This window comes from Bos grunniens, chromosome 2, assembly GCF_055505025.1.
Source record: "Bos grunniens cultivar Pamir isolate PY7600 chromosome 2, Bosgru_T2T1.0, whole genome shotgun sequence".
NCBI lineage: Eukaryota > Metazoa > Chordata > Mammalia > Artiodactyla > Bovidae > Bos > Bos grunniens.
In genome coordinates this window covers 16,819,612-16,844,695 of record NC_141166.1, presented here as the reverse complement: position 1 = coordinate 16,844,695, position 25,084 = coordinate 16,819,612, and the positions used below count along the sequence as shown (strand labels likewise).

Below are 25,084 nucleotides of genomic sequence, written 5' to 3'. Positions count from 1 at the left end.
TATGGGCATCTAATCAACCCAGCAGCATTCCCACTGCTCTCCAGGGTCACCTTCATCAAATGGAGGGTCCCTATCCACACAGGTCTGTGTCTGCACTCTGTTCTGTTCCACTGATCTACAGGTCTCTTCCTGTACCAATACCACACTGTCTTAATCATTGTACCTTTGTTAAAAGTCTCGATATTCAGTAGAGTTAGACTTTCCACCTTGCTCCTCCTCGGTTAAGAGCACTGAGGCTATTCTTGGCCTTTCCGTTGCCATGTAAATTATAGAATCAGATTTTCAGTTGCCACACATATGCACACACACTTGCTGAGATTTATTTTGAGATTGCTTTGGATCTATAAATCAATCTGAAGAAAAAATGAACCCTTTTATGATTGTCTTATTCTCCATGGTATATCCCACTCTTTACTTCAGTTCATTTCAGTTCAGTCATTCAGTCATGTCTGACTCCCCGTGACCCCATGAATCACAGCACGCCAGGCCTCCCTGTCCATCACCAACTTCCGGAGTTCACTCAGACTTACGTCCATCGAGTCAGTGATGCCATCCAGCCATCTCATCTTCTGTCGTCCCCTTTTTTCCTGTTCCCAATCCCTCCCAGCATCAGAGTCTTTTCCAATGAGTCAACTCTTCGCAAGAGGTGGCCAAAGTATTGGAGTTTCAGCTTTAGCATCATTCCTTCCAAAGAACACCCAGGACTGATCTCCTTTAGAATGGACTGGTTGGACCTCCTTGCAGTCCAAAGGACTCTCAAGAGTATTCTCCAGCACCACAGTTCAAAAGCATCAATTCTTCGGCGCTCAGCTTTCTTCACAGTCCAACTCTCACATCCATACATGACCACAGGAAAAACCATAGCCTTGACTAGATGGACCTTTGTTGGCAAAGTAATGTCTCTGCTTTTGAATATGCTATCTAGGTTGGTCATAACTTCCCTTCCAAGGAGTAAGTGTCTTTTAATCTCATGGCTGCAGTCACCATCTGCAGTGATTTTGGAGCCCAAAAAAATAACGTCTGACACTGTTTCCACTGTTTCCCCATCTATTTGCCATGAAATGATGGGACCAGATGCCATGATCTTAGTTTTCTGAATGTTGAGCTTTAAGCCAACTTTTTCACTCTCCTCTTTCACCTTCATCAAGAGGCTTTTTAGTTCCTCTTCACTTTCTGCCATAAGGGTGGTGTCATCTGCATATCTGAGGTTATTAGGTCTTCTTTAATTTTCCTCAGTAATTTTTTATAAACTTTTATACAGTAGTCTTCTTGATTGTCTCTCATTAGATTTATTCCTAGGTATTTAGTATTTGTGATACTATTTAAAATTTAAAATACTATTTAAAATTTATACATGTCCTTTTCTGTTTGTTGCTGAGGTATGAAAAGACAGTTCATTTTTATTGACCCTGTATCCAGTGACCTTGCCAAATTTGTTTATTCAAACTATTCATTTATAGATTCTTTCTGGTTTTTTCTGTGCCCAGTCTTTTTTCTTTCCAGTATCAGACCATTTGTTTCTTTTTCTTGCCTTATGGTGCTCAGTTCAATTCAGTTCAGTCGCTCAGTCGTGTCCGACTCTTTGCAAGCCCATGAATCGCAGCACGCCAGGCCTCCCTGTCCATCACCAACTCCCGGAGTTCACTCAAACTCAAGTGCATCAAGTCGGTGATGCCATCCAGCCATCTCATCCTCTGTCGTCCCCTTCTCCTCCTGCCCCCAATCCCTGCCAGCATCAGGTCTTTTCCAGTGAGTCACCTCTTTGCGTGAGGGGGCCAAATTGCTGCACATGTTTAATAGACATGATGATAGCAGGTGTCCATGTCTTGTTCCTGATCTCAGAGAAAAGAGTTTTTATCACAAACTCACTTTTAAATTACAAAAACTTATGCTAAAATTCCCTTTGGTATACATTTGATTTTACTTTTCCCCAATTCAGGACTACTTTTGAGTTTGAAATGCGGCAGTGGCAGTCTGTATGCCACTGCTGTTGTTCAGTTGCCAAGTCTTGTCCAACTCTTAGGAACCCCATGGATTGCAGCACACCAGGCTTCCTTGTCTTCCACTGTCTCCCAGAGTTTGCTCAAGTTCATGTCCATTGAGTTGGTGATGCTATCTAACTATCTCATCCTCTGTATGCTAGGAGGTAGGCAGACGGGATTTATCACAAGACTGTAACCCTTTATTTTAACCTTGTGAGACACATTCTGCCCTGTCTGTTGTACAGAAGGATCACATGGCTGATAGAGCTGAGCAGGGATTCTAACAGGTGGTGTTGGACCCAAAGCCCAGGCTCTTCTTCTTACCCTGGGACTTCCTGGTAGAATATTGAATGTGTAGCCCTCAAGTTCACAAAATAACCACTTGTCCTAGATCTCCAAGAGAAGAGTTGTTAAGCTCCCTCACAGGCCATCTTTTCCTTTTCCCTCCCCACATCTCCTCCACCCCTGTCGTCTGCACATCCCACTTTCTCTCGTTTCCCTTGTCATGGATGCAAACTGGGGCAGCCACAGTGTCGTGCTGAAAGGAGCCCTCTCTACCTGCCTGTGCCCCTGAAGGGCCATACCTGCAGCCCTCCCCAGCCCCCTGGCTGAGCCACCCACCACGCCAGGTGCAAAGCCTTCCCTGGCCTCTGCTCCCGTGTGACCTTTTGTCTGATGCCAAGGAGGTGTGGGCGGTGAGGACTGAGGGCTTTCCTTCGGGTCAGGCTGCTTGGGTTGCTGGTAGAACTTTGGATCTTTAAGCCACCAGCTGTCCCAGTTTGAGGATTATGACCTGTGCAGACGCACAGAATCTTTATTTGCTGAAATGTGGGAAGAGGAAGGAGGAGTGCAAGGAGACTAGAGACCCAAACCCAAACAGGCCCTGGGGCTGGCAGGGGCTCCCAGGGCCCAGCCTGGCTGAGAATGTCCGTTCCTGTAGCCAGATAACTACCCAAGGATGACCCCAGACAGAGAATTCTAGGCCACCAGGAACTCTTGACACTAAGTACTTTGAAACTCTCAAAGACCTTATAAGAGAGAGTTCCCTTGGCTGACTTTACACAGGGCTACATTAAGCAAACAGCTCTTTTTCCCGTGTTAAATTTCCTTTGTACAACGTCCCCGTTCCCGTTCCACCTCTTTCTGTGACGGGCTGCCCTTCTGTCTACTCTAGGAGCCTCGGGGCTGCAGCCATCCGGTGTGACTTGAAGCTCTTCAGTTGTTTTCTTCCAAATGCCTTTTGAGCATATGGTGACATGACTGAAATAAGCATTTTTGTTTTCTCTGTACCTCTCTCCATCTGCCATATATATACGTTTTTCCAAAATTTCTGGCACAATCTATGTCTCTTCTGCCTCTCGGGGTGTTTGTCCATCCACAGATTCCCATTCTAGAGGAAAGACTGCTCTTTGGCTCCCCACAAGGCTAACCTTTCTAAATTGATGGCTCAGCCAGTTAGTTTTTAAACCCAATGAGGCCTGCCCCTATCCAAGACTTCAAGGAGTTCTAGAAGCTGATAGTGTTCAGGCCCGGCCCCTGCTTGATGAGCAGGCCCACTCCATTCTGGCACGGGCTGCCAGTGTGCCGCACCAGCCTCCAGGACACCTTCAGGTACTTAAGTAGCAAATGCCCCTGCAGTCAACACCCCTCTCAGGGAACTGGAAGCCGGAGCCCAGGCCCAGGCTGCAGGGCCTGCAGTGCTCTGAGGGAGGTTAGCCCAGACAAGAAACGGGCCACGGGACTGTGTGCTGGCTCTGAGCCTGGAGGAGGTGCCCGTGGCTGTCACCTCCTGCAGCTGCCTGGCAGGTAACCAGAACGTGCTTGGCTCTCTCCGCGTTTGGCTGCGCTTTCTGTGGGGAAGTGTTTCTGATCTGTCTTCACTCCCACTCCCCACCTCTCCCCTGGGCCACTGTGGCTTTTTCTTGGTGGATGGGCAGGAAGCCTCCAGAGCCTGAGGGAGTTGCTGTGCTTGATGACAAAGGCCATCAATGGATATAAATCACTGAGATATAAATCACTTTATTTATTGGAGAGGAATTGAACACAGTTTACTCTCCCCTCTGGGCTTCCCTGATAGCTCAGTTGGTAAAGAATCAACCTGCAATCCAAGAGGCCCCGGTTCGATTCCTGGGTTGGGAAGATCCCCTGGAGAAGGGAAAGGCTACCCACTCCAGTATTCTAACCTGGAGAATTCCATGGACTCTGTAGTCCATGGGGTCGCAAAGAGGTGGACATGCCTGAGCGACTTTCACTTTCACTCTCCCCTCTGAGCATACTTCTCCAGTGGCGGACACCCAAGTGGACAAGGGCCTCACAGAGTGACCAGACCAAGTTCCCAGCCCATGCCCACTGAGTCAGGTAAAAAGCACATGGCCAACTTATGCAGTTACTCTGAAAACCCAACCCAGCAAAGCCTAGCTGAGATGCAAGACACATAGCACTCTGCTGACCGCAAGCTGCCCGGGCCAGCCCCATGTGACCCCATGACCCAGGGACATGCTGGGGACTGCAGGCTCCAGGTCGGCATGGCAGAGGGCGTTTCCTGAGGTTGAGGACCTCCCTGTCATCACCCTGGACCTGACGGGCTGTGGGGAGCGCTCAGAAGCAGAGCCCACAAAGGCAGTGCCACTGCTCTCCAGGCCCTGGGGGCCCCGGCTCTCCCCCCAGCTTCCTTACCCGACGCTTCTCACTGGGTGTCTCACTCAGTGGTGGGCCAGCCACGATCCTTCTCTGGACACCTTCATGTTTGAACTCCCTGGAACCTTCCAGAAGGAATTGCTCTCATTTTAATTTATAAATCTGTTGTTTGCTTTAACAGTGTCAGTTGGACATCATGTATTCCTTTTAGTAATTTAGGATTCTTCACACTGTGTATATGGTGATACCAAAGCACTTTTCTTGGGCTCTGCCGCGCCACGAGGCTTCGCCTCTACACTAAGTACCCCCACAGGGCCTTGTGCTTTCATTTGACTTTATCGAGACTCTGCCCCAGCTGCTCTTGTATCCACCTCGACAGCCCCAGCCCCTTATCACTTCCCCACCACTGTCCAGAGGAAACCAGTAGTACCTCTCAGCCTGGTTGTGAGCATGAGGCCCAGTAAGGGAATGGAATTAGCTGGGAAGCCAGGTCTAGTAGTCATAATTGTTGATGGAGAAGAGGAAAGGGTCTGAGTGAGGAACCAAGGAGGGACTTGCCTGCGAGTCACACTTGACGCCTGGCTCCAGCACCTGTCTTGGCCACCACAGGCTTTGTTAGCTGTTTCTTGCTTCTGCCCCGTGTATCAGATACTCAGAATTGCGTATGTGGTTGAGTTTTAGATCAGTGAGTTGGTGTTGTACTTTTTAAATCAACTGGAATTAAATCATTTAATGCATTTGTCATGTTGAGAAATTCTTCCTTAGTTCTAACAGCCCTCCAGTTTCAACTCAATCTCTTTCTTCTTGTTAGTCTTCAGTGCAAATGAAAGACCAGTTAGCTGGTCGCCATCTTTTTGTGTCATAAATATTCTAGGAAACCATCAGTGTTCTGTTCTTGAAGCTGAAGGAACCCTTTACTCCTTTAGGCTTTTTTCCTGTTGTATTTTCCAACTGTTAGATTCATCAAACCTAACTTGTATGTTTCTGCGTAATCATTTGCCTCAGAAACACCAGCACTTTGCTGTGTGCCCCGTGAGGCAGGCTGCACCTGAGGCTTCGTGGCCCTTGCCTCCTTGTAACAGAATGGAGGTGGTTTTGAGGGTAGAATGTGGAGGAATGAGTGTGAAACCACCTTCCTAAGATCCTCTGAGGGATCCATTGCCCAAAGTGCTGGGAACACCGCTGTGGGAATTCAGTAAATAAAAGCCAACGCAAAGAGCCAGTTCATGACTAAGAAAAGTCTTACAGGGGCATGGGAGGGGGTGGAGGGGAGTGAGTATGTGTCCATCTCCCACTCCCTGGGCCCAAGGGTGAGGACGGTCTCTCTGTCCCAGCCCCCCACACAATTGCTAGCGCCCACAGGGGCCCAGCAAGTGCTGAATGCTTGTTTCCAGGGAGCAGGCTGCATTTGTTCTTTCCCCCTTCATGTTGTGTGTTTCCGCATTCTTCAGTATTCTAACGACACCAGACTCTTGTCACCTTAAGGTTTTCATATATAATAATTACTAGTATTTATGGAATACTTAACATGCCGGACCCTGAGATAAGACCTTTACCATCACCCCATGGTGTGGGAAGTGAAGGTGAGGAAGTTTAGCTGTCAGGCTACGCAGGCCATGTGTGGTGGACCCCCCACCTCCCTCTTGACTTTAACAAGCAAGAGCACTAGGAGGTTGCTGCTGCCCTCTATGCTTTGTTCCAAAGCGAAGCTGCCCATCCACGGGGAGAAGCCTGCCTTCCTGCATGTCCTTCCCATCCAGGCCATACCAGGTCCTCACAGAGGGCTGAGGTCAGCGCTGGTCAGAGCCCCGAAAAGACTGAGCTCGTGCCAGGGGACCACAGGATTCTTTAAGAAGCCGTTATACATTTAGAATCATGTTATATGCAGAATGGATCATTTCCCACTGCCAGACTTAAAAAGTGACCCCTGGAAATTCCTCAGCAAGGGGAGGAGGTCTGCCCATGTGCCTTGTGGGCAAAGCATTTGCTGGGTGTTTCCTGGATCAGATCTAGACACCTTTCCTTTGTCTAGCAAACTATCGGACCCCTGCTAGTGCCAGCTACTGTGCTTCCCCAAAGCACACAGCCCACTGAGGCAGACACACGTGGAAGACAGCATTCACAGGTGGTGACAAAGGCCGTGGTGGAGGTGAGCGCACAGGCTCTGTGTGAGGTCAGCAGTGGACACTTCCCTGAGCTATGTGCTGCCTATAAGGATGTTGTGGTGAAGTCAGCAGCCAAGCCTTTGTGTTGCTGCAAAATCACCAGTGGGCAGTGATTCTGCAACACTCAAACGTGATGTTGGGGGAACTGAACTTGAGTTTCCCAGGGATTTGCTGGGAAGTGGACTGGCATAGACACCACTGGGCAGGGAGTGTGGTCCCTCTCCACAGTGGCTGTGGAAGGTCGGCCACAGCCAGGGGACCACACAGGGCCCTGCAGGGCACTGGGCAACTATGGGGGCAGCTGGGCTGAGGCCAGAGAGCCCTGGGTGCTGTGGCCTCTGCCTGCAGGAACAGTTCTCACCCTGAGGGAGGCCCGGATGGAATGGGCTGGTCGTCCTAGTCCTGATGGCTGCCCAGGCCTAGCCTGAGCCACCTGTGAGAAGCTCCCAGAGGGCATTGCGGATGCAGAAATCTGGTCAGCTTCCCAGTTACCTAGAGGCCTCTTTTAGAGTATTGCTAGGTCCTGGAAAAGCAGGACTCTCTGCATCCTGGGCTGTCCTAACAGATAGACTTGGCCTGCAGAGTGGTAGTTCGAGAAAGCAGAACCACGGGCTCCAGGCTGGCTTTAACATCCACTGGCCTAGACCCCGTCAATCCAGCTCACCTGGAGGAATAAAGGCCTAATCCAGGCTGTTTAGGCCTTAGCTCTAAGATGGCATTGAGGTTAGCCCCTGGAAAGGACCGAAGTCTTCATACAGCCTGTATCTGAGAGCTTCCCTCAGCCCAGGGGGAAGGGTAGGGTAGAGTGGGGCTGAAAAGAAGCAGACTTCTTGCTCACCACCCCCACCAGTGCACCAGTGTACACAGCCTGTGTGTGTGTGTCTGTGTGTGTGTGTGTGTGTGTGTCTGTGTGTGTGTGTCTCTCTCTAGGCGGGGACATGATGGTGTTGGGGAAGCCCAGAGACCCTGGATGGGAACAAATCCACTTGACCACTCTGAACCCAGTTCATGAAACTATAGGTCAATATTTGAAGAGCCACATAATTAATAAGAGCTCTGCCAGACTCAACACACCGCATCCCAGTGGGAGATAAGACAAGTGTTAGTTCAACAGAAACAGCCCAATAGGAGAGAGATTCTTTTTTTTTTTTTTTTTTGTAATATGTTAGGTTTCATATTTAGAGTGAGGTGGTCTGCTCTGGACAAGAGTGTTCATCTATCAGGTGACCAGCAAATGAGCCCCAGCCACACTGACACCCTGTGTTGGATCTAAATGATGACTCTCTACAGGCAAGGAAGAACTGCATTAAAGCAGATTCAGCAGGTCCCATCAGGCTGGCAGAATCTGACATAGTTTCTGTTTTGTTCCCGTGCCTGCCTTCCAGCAGGGAAAAGCTGAGGGAAGCTACAGGAACCCCACTCCTAGGCCCTTCTCCTGAGGGGGATGCTGCTTCCACTCCCTCCCCCTCAAAGCAGGCCTCCTTCCCTCTTTTCCCTGGAGCACCAAGCAGATCCTGTCTCAGAGGTACCTGGTTCGTTCCCCAGACAGGCATTTGACTAAGCCAGGTTGAACAGCGTCTATGTGTGCCCCCTTGGCCTTGAGATACAGAAATGGGCAAGGCCTGGTCTCCAGACAGGAAAACTGGCCTCAGAAGAGACAGTCTCAATCAAGTGATGAGTTCTGGGGCTAGAATCAGCTGAGAGGACCATGGGCTGAGAAGAGTGATGCCTGAACCGAGCCTTGAAAACTCAACCATGATGCGTGGAGGTGGACTAGGGCGTGGTAGGCGGAGGGAGCAGCCTGGAAACCCCAGGGTGGGGTCCTAAGAAGTGTGAGTGCGCATCACCCAAGAGGAAGCCTAAAGAGAGTGCCGGTTTCCTCCTGGCGGCTGGGGGAGCTGGACTGAGGCCAGCTGCAGGTCAGTGAGAAGTGCAGGGGCCAAGGGAGCTACAGCCTTTGAAGCTAGACGCCAGCCCACCCTCAGCTCAGCCCCTCTGAGGGCCCTTTACACAGTCAGGGGCGGGGCAGTTCTGACGGTATGGAACTCCCCAGAGGAAACAAAAAAAGTACCTGAATTCTTTGCCCAGCTCAGAGTTCAGTGAGGAAACACCCTCTTGGGGCAGACTTAGAAAGGCTTGTGCGAGGCTTGTCGAGGTGTCTCAGCGGCTCCCAGGGCAGGCTTCCAGACCAGACTGTCTAAGGGTCAAGGTGGCCACAGCCCTGTGGACAACTCTCCCTGGCGTTCTGGCCCACTGGGCCAGCAGGTTTCCACAGGTGGAACAGGAGCAGTGTTTGCCAAAAAGAGGACCACAGGTGAAAGAGGCAGAAGCTTCGAGTCTTTAGCCAGTGATAGGAGAACTAGAGCAGTAGAAGCAAATATGCTCAGCACCGCATTCATCCCAGAGGCAGCACCAGGAAGCTGGAGCCCCAAAGGCAGACGAGGGGAAGCGTTCATGTGGGGAGGTGTGGCGTGGGGGAAGTCCTGTTCCTGTCCTCTTTGGCCCGCTGAGCAGGAGACAGGCAGAGGTAAAGCATGGGCTAAAGATAAGACCTCCAAGGTTACAGAAATGTCTCAGCCCAGCCGAGCCCCGAGGCAGGCTTGCGTGTTTGCTGGCGCAGCATGGCCGGCCTCCAACATGGGGGCCAGGAGCCTCAGGGAGACGTTCTGTCTCTCTGAGGTTGCTGGGGAGCTGGCGAGCCAGGTGGAGATGAATGACGATGGCTCCACAGCCGCTGCAACCCTTGCTGAAGGCCAGAGGTGCCCTTGACAGGAAGGAAAGACGGCAGTGGTAGTGACGCAGCATACCGCCCCAGGTGGCTGTCCCCTCGGGGGCCACCGTGGCCTCAGGGCAGGCCCTGTGCTCACCCCGCACTGTCAGCAGAGCCCTGGGTCGGGCACTGCTCAGGAAACCCTGCTGCCCAATCCTTAGAAAGCTTAAGGCAGCAACACGGGGCCACCTGAGGAAAAGCAGTGGGCAGGGCACCTGGCGTCCTTGGTTGGCGAGCACAGGGAGTGGCGGTCACGTGACCTCTCGGAGCCTCCCTCGCTCATGTGAACAATGAAGGGTCTAAGACTCACTGTGAAACTTGAAAGGGCCAGCAGTGGAACTGCCCAGAGGCATCTCTGCTCACACCTGCAAGACTCAGGCCAGGCCCCCACCCCACAGTTGGGTGGACAGTGGCTGCACCTCCAGCCTGTCCCCTCTTCTGTGAAATGGAGATCTCAGAATCCCTTCTCTCTCCCTGTCCCTCAACTGTAACGAGGGTCATGTGGCTATCACACGTACAGACAATGTAAGTTCAGTTCAGTTCAGTTGCTCAGTCCTGTCCTACTCTTTGCAACCCCATGGACTGTAGCACGCCAGGCTTCCCTGTCCATCACCAACTCCCAGAGTTTACTCAAACTCATGTCCATTGAGTTGATGATGCCATCCAACCATCTCATCCTCTGTTGTCCCCTTCTCCTCCTGCCTTCAGTCTTTCCCAGCATCAGGGTCTTCTCTAATGAGTCAGCTTTTCGCATCAGGTGGCCAAAGTATTGGAGCTTCAGCTTCAACATCAGTCCTTCCAATGAATATTCAGGGTTGATTTCCTTTAGGATTGACTGGTTTGATCTCCTTGCAGTCCAAGGGACTCTCAAGAGTCTTCTCCAACACCACAGTTCAAAAGCATCAATTCTTCGGTGCTCAGCTTTCTTTATGGTCCAACTCTCACATCCATACATGACTACTGGAAAAACCATAGCTTTGACTAGATGACCTTTGTCAGTAAAGTGATGTCTGTGCTTTTTAACACGCTGTATAGGTTTGTCATAGTTTTACATCCAAGGAGCAAGCATCTTTTAATTTCAAGGCTGCAGTCACCATCTGCAGTGATTTGGGAGCCTAAGAAAATAGTCTGTCGCTATTTCCATTGCTTTCCCATCTGTTTGCCATGAAGTGATGGGACCAGATGTCATGATCTTAGTTTTTTGTACGTTGAATGAACCACTAGACCATTCAGGCATGACCTAAATCAAATCCCTTAACGATTATACCGTGGAAGTGACAAATAGATTCAAGGGCTTAGATCTGATAAGAGTACCTAAGAAACTATGGATGGAGGTTTGTAACATTGTACAGGAGGTAGTGATCAAACACTGTGAAGCACCATAGAAACGTAAGGGATTGGTCTTGCATAGGCAAGGCAAAAAACTGCAGATAAAAAACATACTTAGTGAGTGCCTACTGTGTGCCCAACACTGTTCCAGGCCCTGGGACTCAAGGCAAATGGGACTGGCTGAGCTGGCCAGAATGAGGCCAGAGTGGGACAGATGACAGTGGGACAGCAGGAAGGGGGCCTGGCCAGTAAAGGTGCAGGTGAGTGGAGACCTGGGGGAGCAGAAGCCAGCACAGGGCCACGGAGGGAGAGAGTAGGGTTTGTGTCAGCTAGGAGCTGAGGGGCGGCATCAAGGAGGCATCTGACAACACAATTCTTGGTTGCTCTCTGGGCCAGACTGAGCAGAGGCTGTGGAGCATGGAGACCTTCACTGGGCCCACAGCCCTGCCCCTGCCCCGGCATTGAAGACTTGTGGCCCTGGCTCCACAGGTCTGCCTTGGGTTCAGGGTGAAAAAGAAGGACTGATGTTTTCCCAAAAGATTTGACAAGAAACGCTGTCTTCAAAGAAGCTGATCCCACCCACCTGCTTGGCTAAAACTGTAGTTCACTCTTGGGCCTTGTTCCCAAACAAAGCCAAAAAGGGCACGTCAGGGTTATGAGGAACCCCACGGGGGCCTTTGCAGGGACCAGAACCCCGGCCCATCCTGCCCAGGCAGTCTCCCCAGGTGGTTTTATACCAGATCTGCCTGCCAGTGTGCATTCCTTCTGCTCCTTCCACCTGTCCGTCTCTTCCCAGTGGCCTCAGCACTGGTACCCACAGGAGGTCACTGTGTCGGGGCTCAGGCCCCACCCCTCCTCCTGCTGCTGCAGCGGGGCAAAGCAGCAGCCTGTGCAGAGCTCACTGCACCCTCCACCGCCCCCACAGCACTGCAAGCCCAGATTGCCTGTGTGCCCTGGGCAGCCGCACCCCCCACACACAGAAGAAGGCTGGTCACCCGACAGAAATCCAGAATCCCACAGGGCTCGCTGGCAGCGGAGCTGATGTCCTGGGACCAGGGGGAGGAGAACGTGGAGACTCAGGTTCCTTCTTTATGGCAGAGGAGCCACTACTTACCAAAAGACTCGAATTCACAATCTGCCGTTCCAGAAAATCCTTTTCACCTGGACACATTACCCTTTCCTGCCAGTTGCATCAAGTAGGCCTGGCAGCCCCTCTCATCAAGTTGGGGCTGAGGACAGTCTTCAGAGTCAAAAAGGCTAGTGTCCTGACCACGGTCCTGCCACACCCTCGCTCTATAATCTACATGGTAAAAAAAACATCACCTTGCCGACAAAGGTCCATATAGTCAAAGCTATGATTTTTCTAGTAGTCATGTACAGATATGAGAGTTGGACCCTAAAGAAGACTGAGCACTGAAGAACTGATGCTTTCAAATTGCGATGCTGGAAAAGACTCTTGAGAGTCCCTTGGACAGCAAGGAGATCAAACCAGTCACTGCTGAAGGAAATCAACTCTGAAGATTCATTAGAAGGACTGATGCTTAAGCTCTAGTACTTTGGCCACCTGATGTGAAGAGCCAACTCATTGGAAAAGACCCTGATGCTGGGAAAGATTGAAGGCAGGAGGAGAAGGGAACGACAGAGGATGAGATGGTTGGATGGCATCGTCAACACAATGAACATGAGTTTGAGCAAACTCTGGGATATGGTGAAGGACAGAGAAGCCTGGCGTGCTGCAGTCCATGGGGTCGCAAAGAGTTGGACATGACTTAGGGATGAAACAACAACAGTCTCCATGGTCACCACACTTGACCTTTCAGACACTCGGTTTCCCTCTGTGCAGACTGGGGCTGACATCCCACTTTCCAAGCAAGGTTTGTGAGGATCTGATGAAATCATGTGTCCAGCCTAAGCCTAGCAGTTGTTCTTATTTCCTTGCAGCCTTTAGTGGTCGTGTGGCTGGGGTGGTGGCCCTGCCCAAGGGGAGCTGGCTGACTGGAAAGTGAGCACAGCACGCTCTTAACTTGCAAAAGCAAAGGAGCTTGAGTTCCCAGGGACATGTGTCCTGTCTTCTCTCATCTAGCTGCCTTTTGTAGTATGTGTGAGAAAGACCTGTATGTTCCAGAACACCCCATCTCCCATGTATTTCTGTACCCAAAGCCTAATTTCTAAATCATAGTTGAGCCCTCCCAGGATCAGTGATGACCCAGTCGGCTCTGACTGCGCTTGTCCAAATTCTGTCCATTATCCAAGGCTGACCAAGCAGCCCCCTCTGTTGGGCTGGGGCATTAAAGGGGCCCCAACCAGGGGGTCCAAGCCAGGCAGATAAGCCATTGCAGGGGGCACCTCGGTGGCCCCCAGAGGTGGCTGGGCTTCTGTGTGGCTTCGCCCTTTCTCCTCTGGTCAGCGGCTCTAATTCTAGTTGGATAGCCACTGCAAGTGGAGGAAGACATGTGTGTCATCAAAAGGCAGAGCGAGCAAGCCCTAATTAAGCCCTAATTACTAGCTCTTCGTGGCGGCACAGCACAAACTGCCTCCTAGTTCTGCTTTGGGGCAATTTTTCGCCTCTAGTGCAGCCCAGGGCACTGGCCTGCCAGTGCCTCCCAGAGCTGAGCCCTGGGCCTAGAGAAGGGAACGAGGCTTCTCTAGCTTCTTTGCGCTGACAAAGGGCTTTCTGCCTGTCAGCCCAGCTCCAGGCAAGTCCCCTCCCGACTCCCTACCGCAGCCACTGGGCCTCCCTTTTGGCAGGACCCGACACTCGAGGCTCAAGGGCCCTGATGAACTCCCAGCCTCTGGAGACTTCTCTCAGAGCTAGAAAAAACAAGCAGCTGAAACGTGCCTCCTCACTGCAGCTGGGCCTCGCCCGCTGAACCTATAGGAAGGCCCTGGAGGGGATCCAGCCTCCCCCGAAGAGGAAATCTGGCTCCGGCCTCACCCGCAGGGCCTGTTATGTCTGGCTCCAGAGGCCTTCTCCTCTGGGGTTTTCCATGCCTGTGAACCCGGCCCCATTCATTTCCCTGTGGTTTCATGGGAATGTCCAAAATGCTCAGCAGGTTGCAGCGAGCCCAGGAGGAGAAGGGTCAGCGAGAGGCCCGGGCCGCGGCCGAAGCACCCTCCACTCAGAGGCCTGCAGCGGGGATCCAGGCCTGCTGTGGGTGGGCAACCACCTGTCAATCAGCTGAGTTTTCCTCTGGTGCGATCCGCCCCCAGCCACCCACCCACCACCCAGGCGACTCTGCCTGTGGTTCCCTTTCTCCAGGCCTCCCCTTTCCAGCTCTCCGGGGTATGAGTTCCCTGAGTTCCCCCCACTGCCACCCTCCCATCCCATCCCTAGCAGCTCCCACTGTTGCGTTATTTAGCCACTGACTCTCCACCTCACCCGGGCCAGGCCCTTGCGTTTTCCACCTCACTGCACTCGGTTAGGGGCCGCAGGGAGAGCCCCCCGACCCCCTCCAGAGCTGCTCAACCTCAGAGAAGGGGCCATGCTCGGGTGCACAGCTCTTACGAGAGGCCCAGCGGCTGCCTCCGCGGCCCACGCGAAGCCCAGGGGCTCCCAGCCCCACAGAGAGGATGTGCCCAAGTGGAGAAAATGTATAGTCTTCAGAAGAAATGAATTGAAAACTGGCTGGGAGCAATTCTTATCCAATTTCCAAGTTAGCAGTTTTCACCAAGAGCTAATTGAAACTGCTCTCTGTAAGTGGCCCGATTTCCATCTGCATGAGGCTCCCGCAGAGTGTCTGCGACAAGGGCCCTGGTGGCTCAGGGCAGAAGCAAAGTAGAGCTGTGCTCGTTGCCCCGAGTTGCTCTTGAGCTTTGAAAATGGATGCACTTTCAGGTTTGGGCAGCGGCCACGCCACTGTGCCCTGGCTGCCTGGCTCCCCAGTCATTTCCAAAGCCGCTTTCTGAGTGTTCTGGGTAGGGAAGGGGTGGGCTGAGTTCCTCACCTGGTTAGCCTGGTAAAAATGTATCTGGAAACGGAACATCCTAGGAGGCCCAGCCACTCTCGCCAGGCAGGGTTCCTTGGATGGGCGCAGAGGAGTGCGGGGCCCAGGGGCCTGCCTGCAGGTCGGCACAGTGCCCAGGCTGAGACCCCACTGCCAGTGCCAGCCTCGGCCATTGTCTCTGGGAGTTCTGTGGGAGCGCAGAGTAGCCCACCCAGCGTGCCCAGCCCCGCTCTGACCTCAGTCTGGACCACGGCTGCCTTTTCCATGGTGCAGAAGACAGCAATCCCCACCCCGGGTCAGCCCATGGAGGGTGCCCTGTCCGTCGTCCCTTTTCAGGGGGCAACCCACTCCAGTATTCTTGCCTGGAGAATCCCATAGACAGAGGAGCCTGGTGGGCTGCAGTCCATGGGATCACAAAGAGTTGGACACGTCTGAGCGACTGTCACTTCACTCTCTGTTGACCCAGATGGGTATGGACCCTACTCTTCTCTCCTGCACCCAGTAGCCTTGAAACAATTTTAGGGACAGCGCCTTGGGCGAAGCTGCAAGGTTATTCAGTGCTCCTCACACAGGATCTCCCCCCGGGTCCTACCATCTTTTGGAAGCTTAAAGCAACAACTGGAAAAAATTACACAAGCCCTTCACAACATTTCTGCAAACTAACTCTTGCCTGTCTCACCCACACACATGCTGAGAGGAGTCCGCACGTGACCTCCCTCGCCCTTCAGTCTTTGGTTTTCTGAGCCTACGTCCCCAGCCTCACGGCCATGGCTGGCTGCTCCTTGCCAAGTCCAGGGCTCTCTCTCTCTTGCCTCTTCTTCCCTGGCATGAGGTCTGCACAGCGGACGCTTGCCCACCTGCACCTTGCTCCCTGCTTTCACGCCCCTCGGACCTCCTCACCCCCCTCTGTGCCCCTGCCCCCTCCGCCCTCTGTGCCCATGACCAGCTCACTCCCGGGGCCTCACCTGCATGCAGCTCTGAATGTGGGCCTGCCCTGTCCTCCTCTGTCTCTGCTGCTGCCTGCAAGCCTCAGCCCCTCCGCTTCCGCCTGACTGCCCCGGGCCTCTGCTCCTTGCACCCCAGGGCCATGTGTGCTCCTTCCTGACCGTCCTCATCCAGCATCTCCCCCAGCTCCCCCGTGCGCCCCCATCCTGGAGTCTGGCTCCCCAGGCTCTGCCCTCACCTCTTAGCCCTTCTCCCTCCATCCCTTATTTTCCAGACACGCCTGATGCTTTCTTTGCTCTCCTCCATAATTGACTCTTTCATCCTTTTCATGTAAAGTGTTTCCCACCTCTCGGCCATTGCTTGAGATTGATCTTGGATTTGTCAGCATATCCTACCCCCACCCTCGCGAGGTTGGGGGCTCCTGGAGGGCAGGCTGAGGCTTCCTGAGCAGTGCCCGGGACACAGCAGAGGCAGCAGGGCCTCCAGGTCACACAGGTGGGCGGTGAAGCCCAGCTGCTGGTTACAGAGCTGTGGGACCTGGGCCTGATCACCTCTTGTTTTTGCACCTTAAGCCTCGCCACGCATCAGAAAGGGGTGAGAGCACTTCCCAGGCTGCAGGAGGATTTGATTGGTCTGTGGCCTGTCCACTGTCACAGGTGCTTAACGGATGTCTCTTCCCTTTCTCCTTGCACCGACCCACAGCAGCAGCTCCAAAGAAGTTTTAGAGGGTGAGGCAGTGAACAAATTAATGGCTGCAGATGGGAGACACCTTACTTTGGTTGGTTGAAATGACAAGGCCACCAGCTTCCTCTAAATAGGAATTGGTGCTCTGTAGACTTGGAAGATGGGTAAACAGCAGGAGAGGGCTGTAGGGGAATGATGTCAGTAGAGCTCTTCTCTTTGTTTTTGTTCAGTTGCTAAGTCGTGTCTGACTTTTTGCAACCCATGGACTATAGCACACCAGGCTCCTCTGTCCTCCACTGTCTCCTGGAGTTTGCTCAAATTCATATCTGTTGAGTAAGTAATGCTATCTAACCATCTCATCCTCTGTCGACCCCTTCTCCTTTTGCCTTCACTCTTTCCCAGCATCAGGGTCTTTCCAGTGAGTTGGCTCTTTGCATCAGGTGGCCAAAGTACTGGGGCTTCAGCTTCAGTATAAGTCCTTCCTTTGAATATTCATGGTTTTTTTTCCTTTAGGATTAACTAGTTTGATCTCCTTGCAGTCCAAGAGACTCTCACGAGTCTTCTCTAGCACCACAGTTCAAAAACATCAATTCTTCAGTGCTCAGCCTTCTTTATGGTCCAGTTCTCACATCCATACATGACTACTGGAAAAGCCGTAGCTTTGACTATACAAATGTTTGTCAGCAAAGTGTTGTCTCTGCTTTTTAATATGCTATCTAGGTTTGTCATAGCTTTCCTTCTAAGGAGCAAGTGTCCTTTAATTTCATGGCTGCAGTCACCATCCATGATGGTGATTTTTGAGCCCAGGAAAATAAAATCTGTCACTGTTTCCACTTTTTCCCTTTCTCTTTGCCATGAAGTGATGGGACTGGATGCTGTGGTCTTAGTTTTTTAATGCTGAGTTAGGGGATCAGAAATAGATGCATGAGGGCCGTGTACCCATGAAGAAAGGGGGCATTGTGGCAGGGGCATGGCCCTCTCGACTCCTGACTGTGCCCCTTCCTGGGAATCCTTCATCATGCACAGGCTTATTGAGCATCTACACTGTGCTGGATTCACACTGGGCTCAGGGTAGGCGGCACAGGGTAGAGAGGGGAGACACAGCCTGTGATCAAAGGGTGATGATGGTGCGGGCTGAGTGCTGTGACGGGACAGGTCTGGGTGCCCTGGAAGCACGCAGCCGCCAGGTGGGCATCTCATGCTGCCTCCCCAGAGGAAGGGACATCAGAGAAAAAGAGATTCGAGGAGAAAGGTCTCAGATTCCAGGCTCAGGGAACAGCAGTGCAAAGGGACAGAAGCAAGAAAGAGGCCCGAGAATGAGCTGGAGTGTGAGGGGTGGGGGACAAAGAGGGGGAGGTGATGCTGGCACCAGACAAGGGGAAACCTCATTTTACCAAGAGGTGGAACTGTCCCAGGACAGTGGTCACCACTGAAGGGCTTCATGTGGGAGAGGGGCGTGACCAGATTTGCCTTCGAGAAGGAAAGCGTCTCTCTGGATGTGAAGACAGAAACAGCTGGGAGTGGCCAGAAGTAGGGAGGCCAGTTGCTAAGAGATGAAGGCTGTGGACCGAGGCTCTGGCATCAGGGTGGGAAGCCTCTAGGATCTTGCTCTGTTCAGCCTGCATCTTAGGTTTGGGGCACCCAGGCCAGTCACTGCTGTAGTATGCATGATAATAATGTAATATTTAAGACCAGGTCAGTGCATGCCCATTTTTTCAGGTAAGTAAATTGAGATTCAGAGAGGTTAAGAAACGTTTCTGAAATCACACTGCTTGTGAGTGGCAGAGCTGCGACTCAAGACAAGCTCCTGAGCTGATACCACTAACTTCCCCCTTCTCCTGTTGCCTTGGGCTGTCCACATGCGGGATATCCTGTAGTAAAAAAAAAAAAATCACGTAAAATTAGACCTTAGTATTTCATACATGTTTATACCTTTTCTTTAAGTAACGTACTTCGGCAAACGTTATGCTAGACAAGGCGTCGTTGCTGCGTGAGGAGGGCGTGTCCTTGTGTGTAGGTTGCTTGTGGTCTTCCCTGCCGTCTGCTGTAGCAGGTGATTGTGACACCTCTAGGCTTGCTCACCTCCCTGGGGTGAGACGCCTTCCCCTCCGGCACCCAGAGGCCCAGAGCACAGGTGGGTGGGGTGTTGTGGACTGAGTGCTGCTGAGCTTGCATCCTGGCACGGCCCCGGTGAGCCGTCCATGTGTTTGTCACTGCAGAGCCTGCCCCGGCCCTCCAAGTCACGGGGCCCCTGGTGGCAATGGGCTCAGATAGATGCTCAGCCGATGCCAGGCCTGGTGCCTGGCTCTGTCCATGTGGCCTGCTGTCTGGAAGATGCTCCCAGCTGGTGGCCTTTCCTGAGCCCTATTTAGGGCAGTTGTCAGGTGAAAGCTGAGATCCAGCATGCAGACACACACACACACACACACCGCCTTCCCCGCAGAGGTAGTGATCTCACACCTGTGTCAGGCTGGGGCGGGGGCAGGGTTACCATCAGGGCAGGGGCCCCGACCAGGGAGCATGCCCAGCTCCATCCCCACTTGGATATCAGACCCCAGTATGTGCAGTTTGCTCTCAGAGGATGTCCTAACCACCCAGGGCCTCTTGCAGCCCCATCTGAGCTCTGGCTACTGGCCTGGGCCTGTAGCTCTGCCTCTCAAAGGTGGGAGGAGATCAGGGTCAAGGGTGACAGGTCAGCGGCGGGAGCTTCTTCTAATAGCCTATTCCTGCCCGAGCAAAGCCCTCAGCCCAGACCTGGCCTTGGACAAGGAAACACACATTGACTGGGAGCCCAGAGATCCCTGGGCCTCGATTCGCAGGGCTGCAATTTACAAAGCAAGACTGTCTCCTGCCCAGAAGTTCGTGGGTTCTAAGCGGCTCCTGCCACATCCTGGGTCCTGTGGGAGGAAGATGCTGGCCGCCCCCTGCAGGCCTGTCCAGGAACTGACCCGCGAGGGGCCCAGAGAAGCCCTGAGAGAGGGGCCCCTTCGCTGGCCCAGATGAGAGCCCCCAGGACTGGCCAGCCGCCTCCCATTCCGGGTGCCCAGCCCCATTGCTGACTGTGAATCTGAACTCACTAGAATCTGACTGCTGAACGCTGGCCTTCCCCTTGGCCTCCTGTTCCCCGACTGCACAGGGGACCCCCGCCACCTGTGCTGCACCCTCCAGCTCCCCCAGGGCTCTACTGGCTCGGGCTCCAGGCCCCCGCTCTACTTTCTCATGTCCACACACTTGCATTTCCTCTCTCCCCCGCCTCCCACCTGCAGTGATAAGGACAGGTTGTGGGGAAGTGGCCCCTGAAGCTGTCCTAGACACTAGGGGTCTGTGTCCCATCCCTCCCAGGGGACATTGATGTTTTCTCTGGCAGGAATGCTCTGCCTCTCTGAACCATGTTGGAACGAGTTCCACAGGCTGCCTCTTAACCCCTGGCCCCTGTCCTGAGGGAAGCACGGAGACACCCAGGGGTGGGAGCCCCCCAAGGCACCAAGGGTCTCGTCCAAGGTCAGCCCCCGTGACCAAGGCGTCCCCGGACTCTCTTCTCAAGGTAAACAGCAGCACACTTGTCTTTCTCTTACCACCCCAGCTGACGCATGGGACAGTACCAGGGCCCAGGGCAGACAAGTAATGGGGTGACTGGAGAAGCGGGGCCTAAGGGCTGTTGTCGCTGCTGGGGCTCCGGGCTTCACCCCCACCCTCCTGTCCCTTCCCTTCGGGGTCTCCTCCTTAAGATGGGGCTGAGGGAGGGGCCCTTCAGGAAATAGGGGCACGAGCACAGCCCCTGACTGGGGGGTCCCTGCACATTCAGTTCCTTTGACCCAAGGCCTTGTGGGTGGGAGCTCAGGCTGGAGCCCCCAGCCCTGCCCTGCCGCGTGCAGGTCCTGGGCTGAGCTCACACAGCCCTGTCATGGGGCCATGCTGTCCCCTGCTGGCCGCGCCGTGAAATGCATCCCAGATCAGCCCCAAGGTGCAGGATGGAGACACGGGGCTCCGAGGAGCAGGCCGGGTGCCCACCCTATCCCCACCTACCCCAAGCCACAGCGACACTTGGACTGCATGAGGAGACATGTATGGATCCACCTGGCACACAATTGTATGTGCTGAGCGGGCAATGGATAGATGAATGAACTGTGTCTGAAACATTTAGGTGATAATGCTCCACAGGGTCTGACCAACAGCAGTGTGGGGAGAAAAGTGTTAGTGACTCAGTGGTGTCTGACTTTGCAACCCCATGGACTGTAGCCCGCCAGGCTCCTCTGTCCATGGGATTCTCTAGGCAAAAATACTGGAGTGGGTTGCCGTGCCCTTCTCCAGGGGATCTTCCAGACCCAGGGATCGAACCCGTGTCTCCTGCATTGCGGGCAGATTCTTTACCATCTCAGCCACCAGAAAGCAGATAAGACATATCTAGCAGGACTTGAGACTCCTCTTCCGGTGACCAGAGCTAAACATGAAAACCAATGTGAGGTGTCACATGGTGCTAGACTGTGACATAGGTGGCCCTAGACAGGCTCAGTCGTGTCCAATTCTTTGTGCCCTCATGGACTATACAGTCCATGGAATTCTCCAGGCCAGAATACTGCAGTGGGTTGCCATTCCCTTCTCCAAGGAATCTTCCTAACCCAGGTCTCCCACATTGCAGGCAGATTCTTTACCAGCTGAGCCACAAGGGAAGCTCCCTAGACAGGCTGACCCTCGTCAAAGTGGCTAGTCGTGCAGTAAGTGCCCAGGAGTGATGGAGATGGCCTTCATAGAAGCATAGAGAGGTCAAAGCGGGTGTCAGATGGCAGGGATGGAAATCACAGGACCCCACGAGGAGACCCCAGGCCATTTAGCATGGAAGGTAGAAAGAGGGAAGCACCTCTTGTGTTTTTTTCATTTTTTTTGGCTTGGCCTTGCTGCACCAACTGCGGGATCTTAGTTCCCCAATGACCAGTGCTTGAGCCATGCCCTTGGCAGTGGAAGCATGGTCCTAGCCACAGGACCTCCAGGGAATTCCCAGCACCTGCCGTGTCTTTGATGTTGATGTCACACCAGGCACATTTTCCTCCTGTTGTTTCACAACCATTCTGTGAAATAAGTGCTATTATTATCCCTGAAGAAAATGGATCAGACACGGTCAGTGCCTTGTTCGGGGTTCTACAGCAAGGACGTGCTGGAGCCAGGATGCAGGCCTCACCTCTCAAGACTTGGTGGTCAGGTTCCCATGTGTGAACTCAAAGGTTTTCAGCAGGAAATGATGTGCTCAGGACAGATGATAGGGAGGTCGGATGGCCGCTTGAAAGACTATTGCTGCAACCCAGTAGGGAAAGGAGAAGCTCCTTATTCCACACACAGGCCTCCTAGATGGCAGAAGGGCCTCTGAGACCAGACCTGTGGTCTCCTTTGCCCAACCTCTGTCCTACGGTGGGCGGTGGGCTGGAGGCGGCCCAGCAGGGTACCCAGAGAGGAGGATCTGGCAGTGCAGGCGTGGGTGGACCTCCTCCCAAGGTCCAGGCCTGGCACCGGTGGTGTCTGGCCTGGGGCATCCCACCACTCTTTCTCAGAGGGAGGCCTTTGTTGAGGGGCAGACATGCTGTGGGGGGCAGCTTGTTAGACCAGAGCCAGTCCTCAGCAGGGAGACCCATCAGGAAGGCGGGGCTCTGCCTGCTCACACTCTCTTCCCCCCTCACCGGCTGTGACTTAAGAGCTTGGGGAGGGGATGGGGCTCACCCCAAGCACTGCCTGCACCTCCAGGAAGGGGACGCGTATCCCCCAACTGCCGCCCAGCCTCCCGGGGCTCCTCCCCGACCTCTCCCGCCCCCATGGGAGCAGCACGGGCTTGACGTGCAGCCCAGTGTGGGCTGCACTGAGGAGGATCTCCCCTAGGCTGGGCAAGGGCCTGCGAGTCTCCCCTGCGGTGGTGGCCTGGAGGGGGAGGGGCAGGCTCTCCCATACAGTGTGTTTGGGCTTCCCAGGCGGCACTAGTGGTAAAGAACCTGCCTGTCAGTGCAGGAGACATAAGAGATATGGGTTCAGTCCCTGGGTTGGGAAGATCCCCTGGAGAAGGGTATGGCAACCCACTCCAGTATTCTTGCCTGGAGAATCCCACGAACACAAGAGGCTGGTGGGCTACAGTCCATAGCGTCGCAAAGAGTCAGACACGGCTGAAGCAACTTAGCACGCATGCACACACACTATGTTTGCCTTGTCCCCAAATGCCTGAGTTTCCTCTGCCACCTGTAACTCTCCTGTTCATCCTCAGAAACCCTCATCTTTCCAGGGAGGAAAAAGAGCCAAGCGCTCCTGGGAACAGGGAGCCCTGGTTCTGCACACCTGCCTCTGCACAGCCCCGCAGAGCCCCCTGGGTTCTCCTGGCCCGCCCAGGCACAGGAGATGCCCCCAGTGTTCTGGGAGACTTTGTCATTCATCAGAGATCTTTACTAATCACCTTCTCTGGGTCGGGTGAGGTCCCAAGCACTGGGGCTGCAGCCGGGAATAAGACAGGCACCCTCCCCGGACCCCTATCTGGTGGGAGACGCAGCACACGAGCTGACCCATCAGCAGAGAGGAGTACAGACTGGTTAGTGCAGTGACAGGCATGAGCAGAGGGATGAGGGAGAAAGCAGCTTGCAGGAAACAAGCTGGGATGCGTGCTCCGGGATGATCTAGAGAGATAAGGTGGGAGGTGGGTAGGAGGGCAGGGAGGCTCACGAGGGAGGGGGGTTATATGTATACTCACAGCTGGTTCATGTTGTTGTACAGCAGAAACCAACACCACTATTGTAAAGCAATTATTCTCCAATTAAAAATAAGTTTATAAAAGTATATTGGATGCCAGGAGGGCATCTTTAAGCCAAAACAAGGATACAAGAGAGCCAGCCAACCGAGAAGCGAGAAAGAATGACCCCCCACGTTCCCACCCCACCCCCCGCTGCAGGCTCGTGGAGGAGTTCATGCTTTTGGCCAACATGGCCGTGGCCCACAAGATCCACCGCGCCTTCCCTGAGCAAGCCCTGCTGCGGCGGCACCCCCCACCCCAGACCAAGATGCTCAATGACCTGGTGGAATTCTGTGACCAGATGGGGCTGCCCATGGACTTCAGCTCTGCAGGCGCCCTCAACGTGAGTGCTGGGAACATGGGGGCTGGGGAGGCCCTGCTGGGGAAAGCAGGAGGCAGGCCAGGAAGCCAGGGTTCAGCAGCCAACTGCATCCCACCAGGGTCCCTTGCCCTTCAGCCCGGTCTCCCCTGCAAGGGAGACAAAAGGCCCTGGGGACAAGGCCTTCATCTTGCAGGGCCTGGCGGGGAGCCCAGGAGACTGAGGGGGTGCCCTCAGGCCTAGCTGTGGGCAGGGGTCCTGTGGGCAGGAATGGGCTGAGCTCAGGCTCTCTCAGGGCACCAGGATTGGTGGAAACCAGAGGCTGTTTTTCATGGGGGGCTTTCAGATACCCACCCCCCGAGAACTGAGCATCACATGACTCAGGAATCCATGGCCTCCGCCCTGATTCCACAGCAGGGAGACTGGCCCCATCTGCTCTGGGCCTGGGGTGCCCGAGGTCAGACAGGAAGCCAGTCTGTCCAGGCCAGCCAGCCAGATGTGGAAAGACTTCCCTCGAGCCAGGACCCTCGAGGCAGGCCCAGCCTGGGACACAGGCTGGGGGCTGCTGGCCGTCCCCCACCCCACCAACAAACCCCTGCAGGCCACCGTGGCCATCTGAGCAGGGCTGGGGCCCTCGGCTGGTCTTTCCTCCCAGAGCCAGGTCTCAGGTGATCAGCAGGGGACAGGGCCTCCGAGCCTCTCTCCCCAGGCCTGACTGCCTTTCACGTGGTTCTTCTAGAAAAGTCTGACCGAAATGTTCGGAGATGACAAGTACTCCCTGGCCCGGAAGGAGGTGCTCACCAACATGTGCTCCCGGCCCATGCAGGTAAGGCAGGGCCAGTCCTCCATCCACCCCGCCTCCCGCCCCGGGAGCACACAGGACCTCTCCGGGCTTGGAGAACCTGAGGGGAGGTGTGGGGAGAGGGGCGATGTGGGGAGGATGCCCCCTGGGAAGCATCCAGAACAGGTGGCCCCTGGGCTCCCTACCACCCCTGGCTCCAACTTGCCAACCTGTCCTGCTCAAGGGCCCCTTGTCTGGGCCTCAGAGGAGCCAACTGAGCCTTACTTCTCCCCCTGCACAGCCCCTGGGGCTCTGTTTCCTGACAGCAGGAGGGGAGCCAGCCCAGGCATCCCCCCCTCCAAGACTCCAGGGCCTGGTCCCCACAGATCAGACCAGCTTGGGCTCAAATGCGGCCTGGTCAGCAACTCATGGGCAGATGGGGACCTGGAGCAGGAAAGTGTGTTGGTCTCCCTGAGTCCTCAGCCCCCACTGTGGCTTGGGGACCCCAGCCAGAGAAGTCTCCTTGTCCCAGATGACCACGAGAGAAGGAATCAGGCATGGGGCTCTGTCTGCAGCTGGAAGACAGGCTGGCCACCCAGGAGGTAGACAGTGGGCTGGCTTCTGGCCACCAGTTTCCGCCCTCCAAGGCTGAGCTTGGAGGCCCTGGGGGGCCAAGCATTTTGGGAAGGACCCCTACCCCCTGGCCCCCAGTGCCCTGTCTGGTCAGCAAGTGCTGCCAGTGTGAACAGGAGCAGTGGTGGGCCCAGGGCA

General features: G+C 54.2%; 1 protein-coding gene across 5 annotated transcripts in view; it reads left to right on the top strand.

Moving 5' to 3' along the window:
* Positions 1–25,084, top strand: part of DIS3L2 (DIS3 like 3'-5' exoribonuclease 2) — a 356,275-nt gene that overhangs the window by 320,348 nt on the left and 10,843 nt on the right. For 4 of the 5 annotated variants that reach the window (XM_086335398.1, XM_086335394.1, XM_086335377.1 and 1 more), the window contains 2 exons: positions 23,373–23,556; positions 24,272–24,358. In XM_086335398.1, coding sequence (XP_086191524.1) covers positions 23,373–23,556; positions 24,272–24,358 — 271 coding nt within the window. Of the gene's footprint in view, positions 1–19,823; positions 20,001–23,372; positions 23,557–24,271; positions 24,359–25,084 lie in introns of all 5 variants that reach the window. The other variant, XR_015140204.1, reaches the window with a different exon arrangement.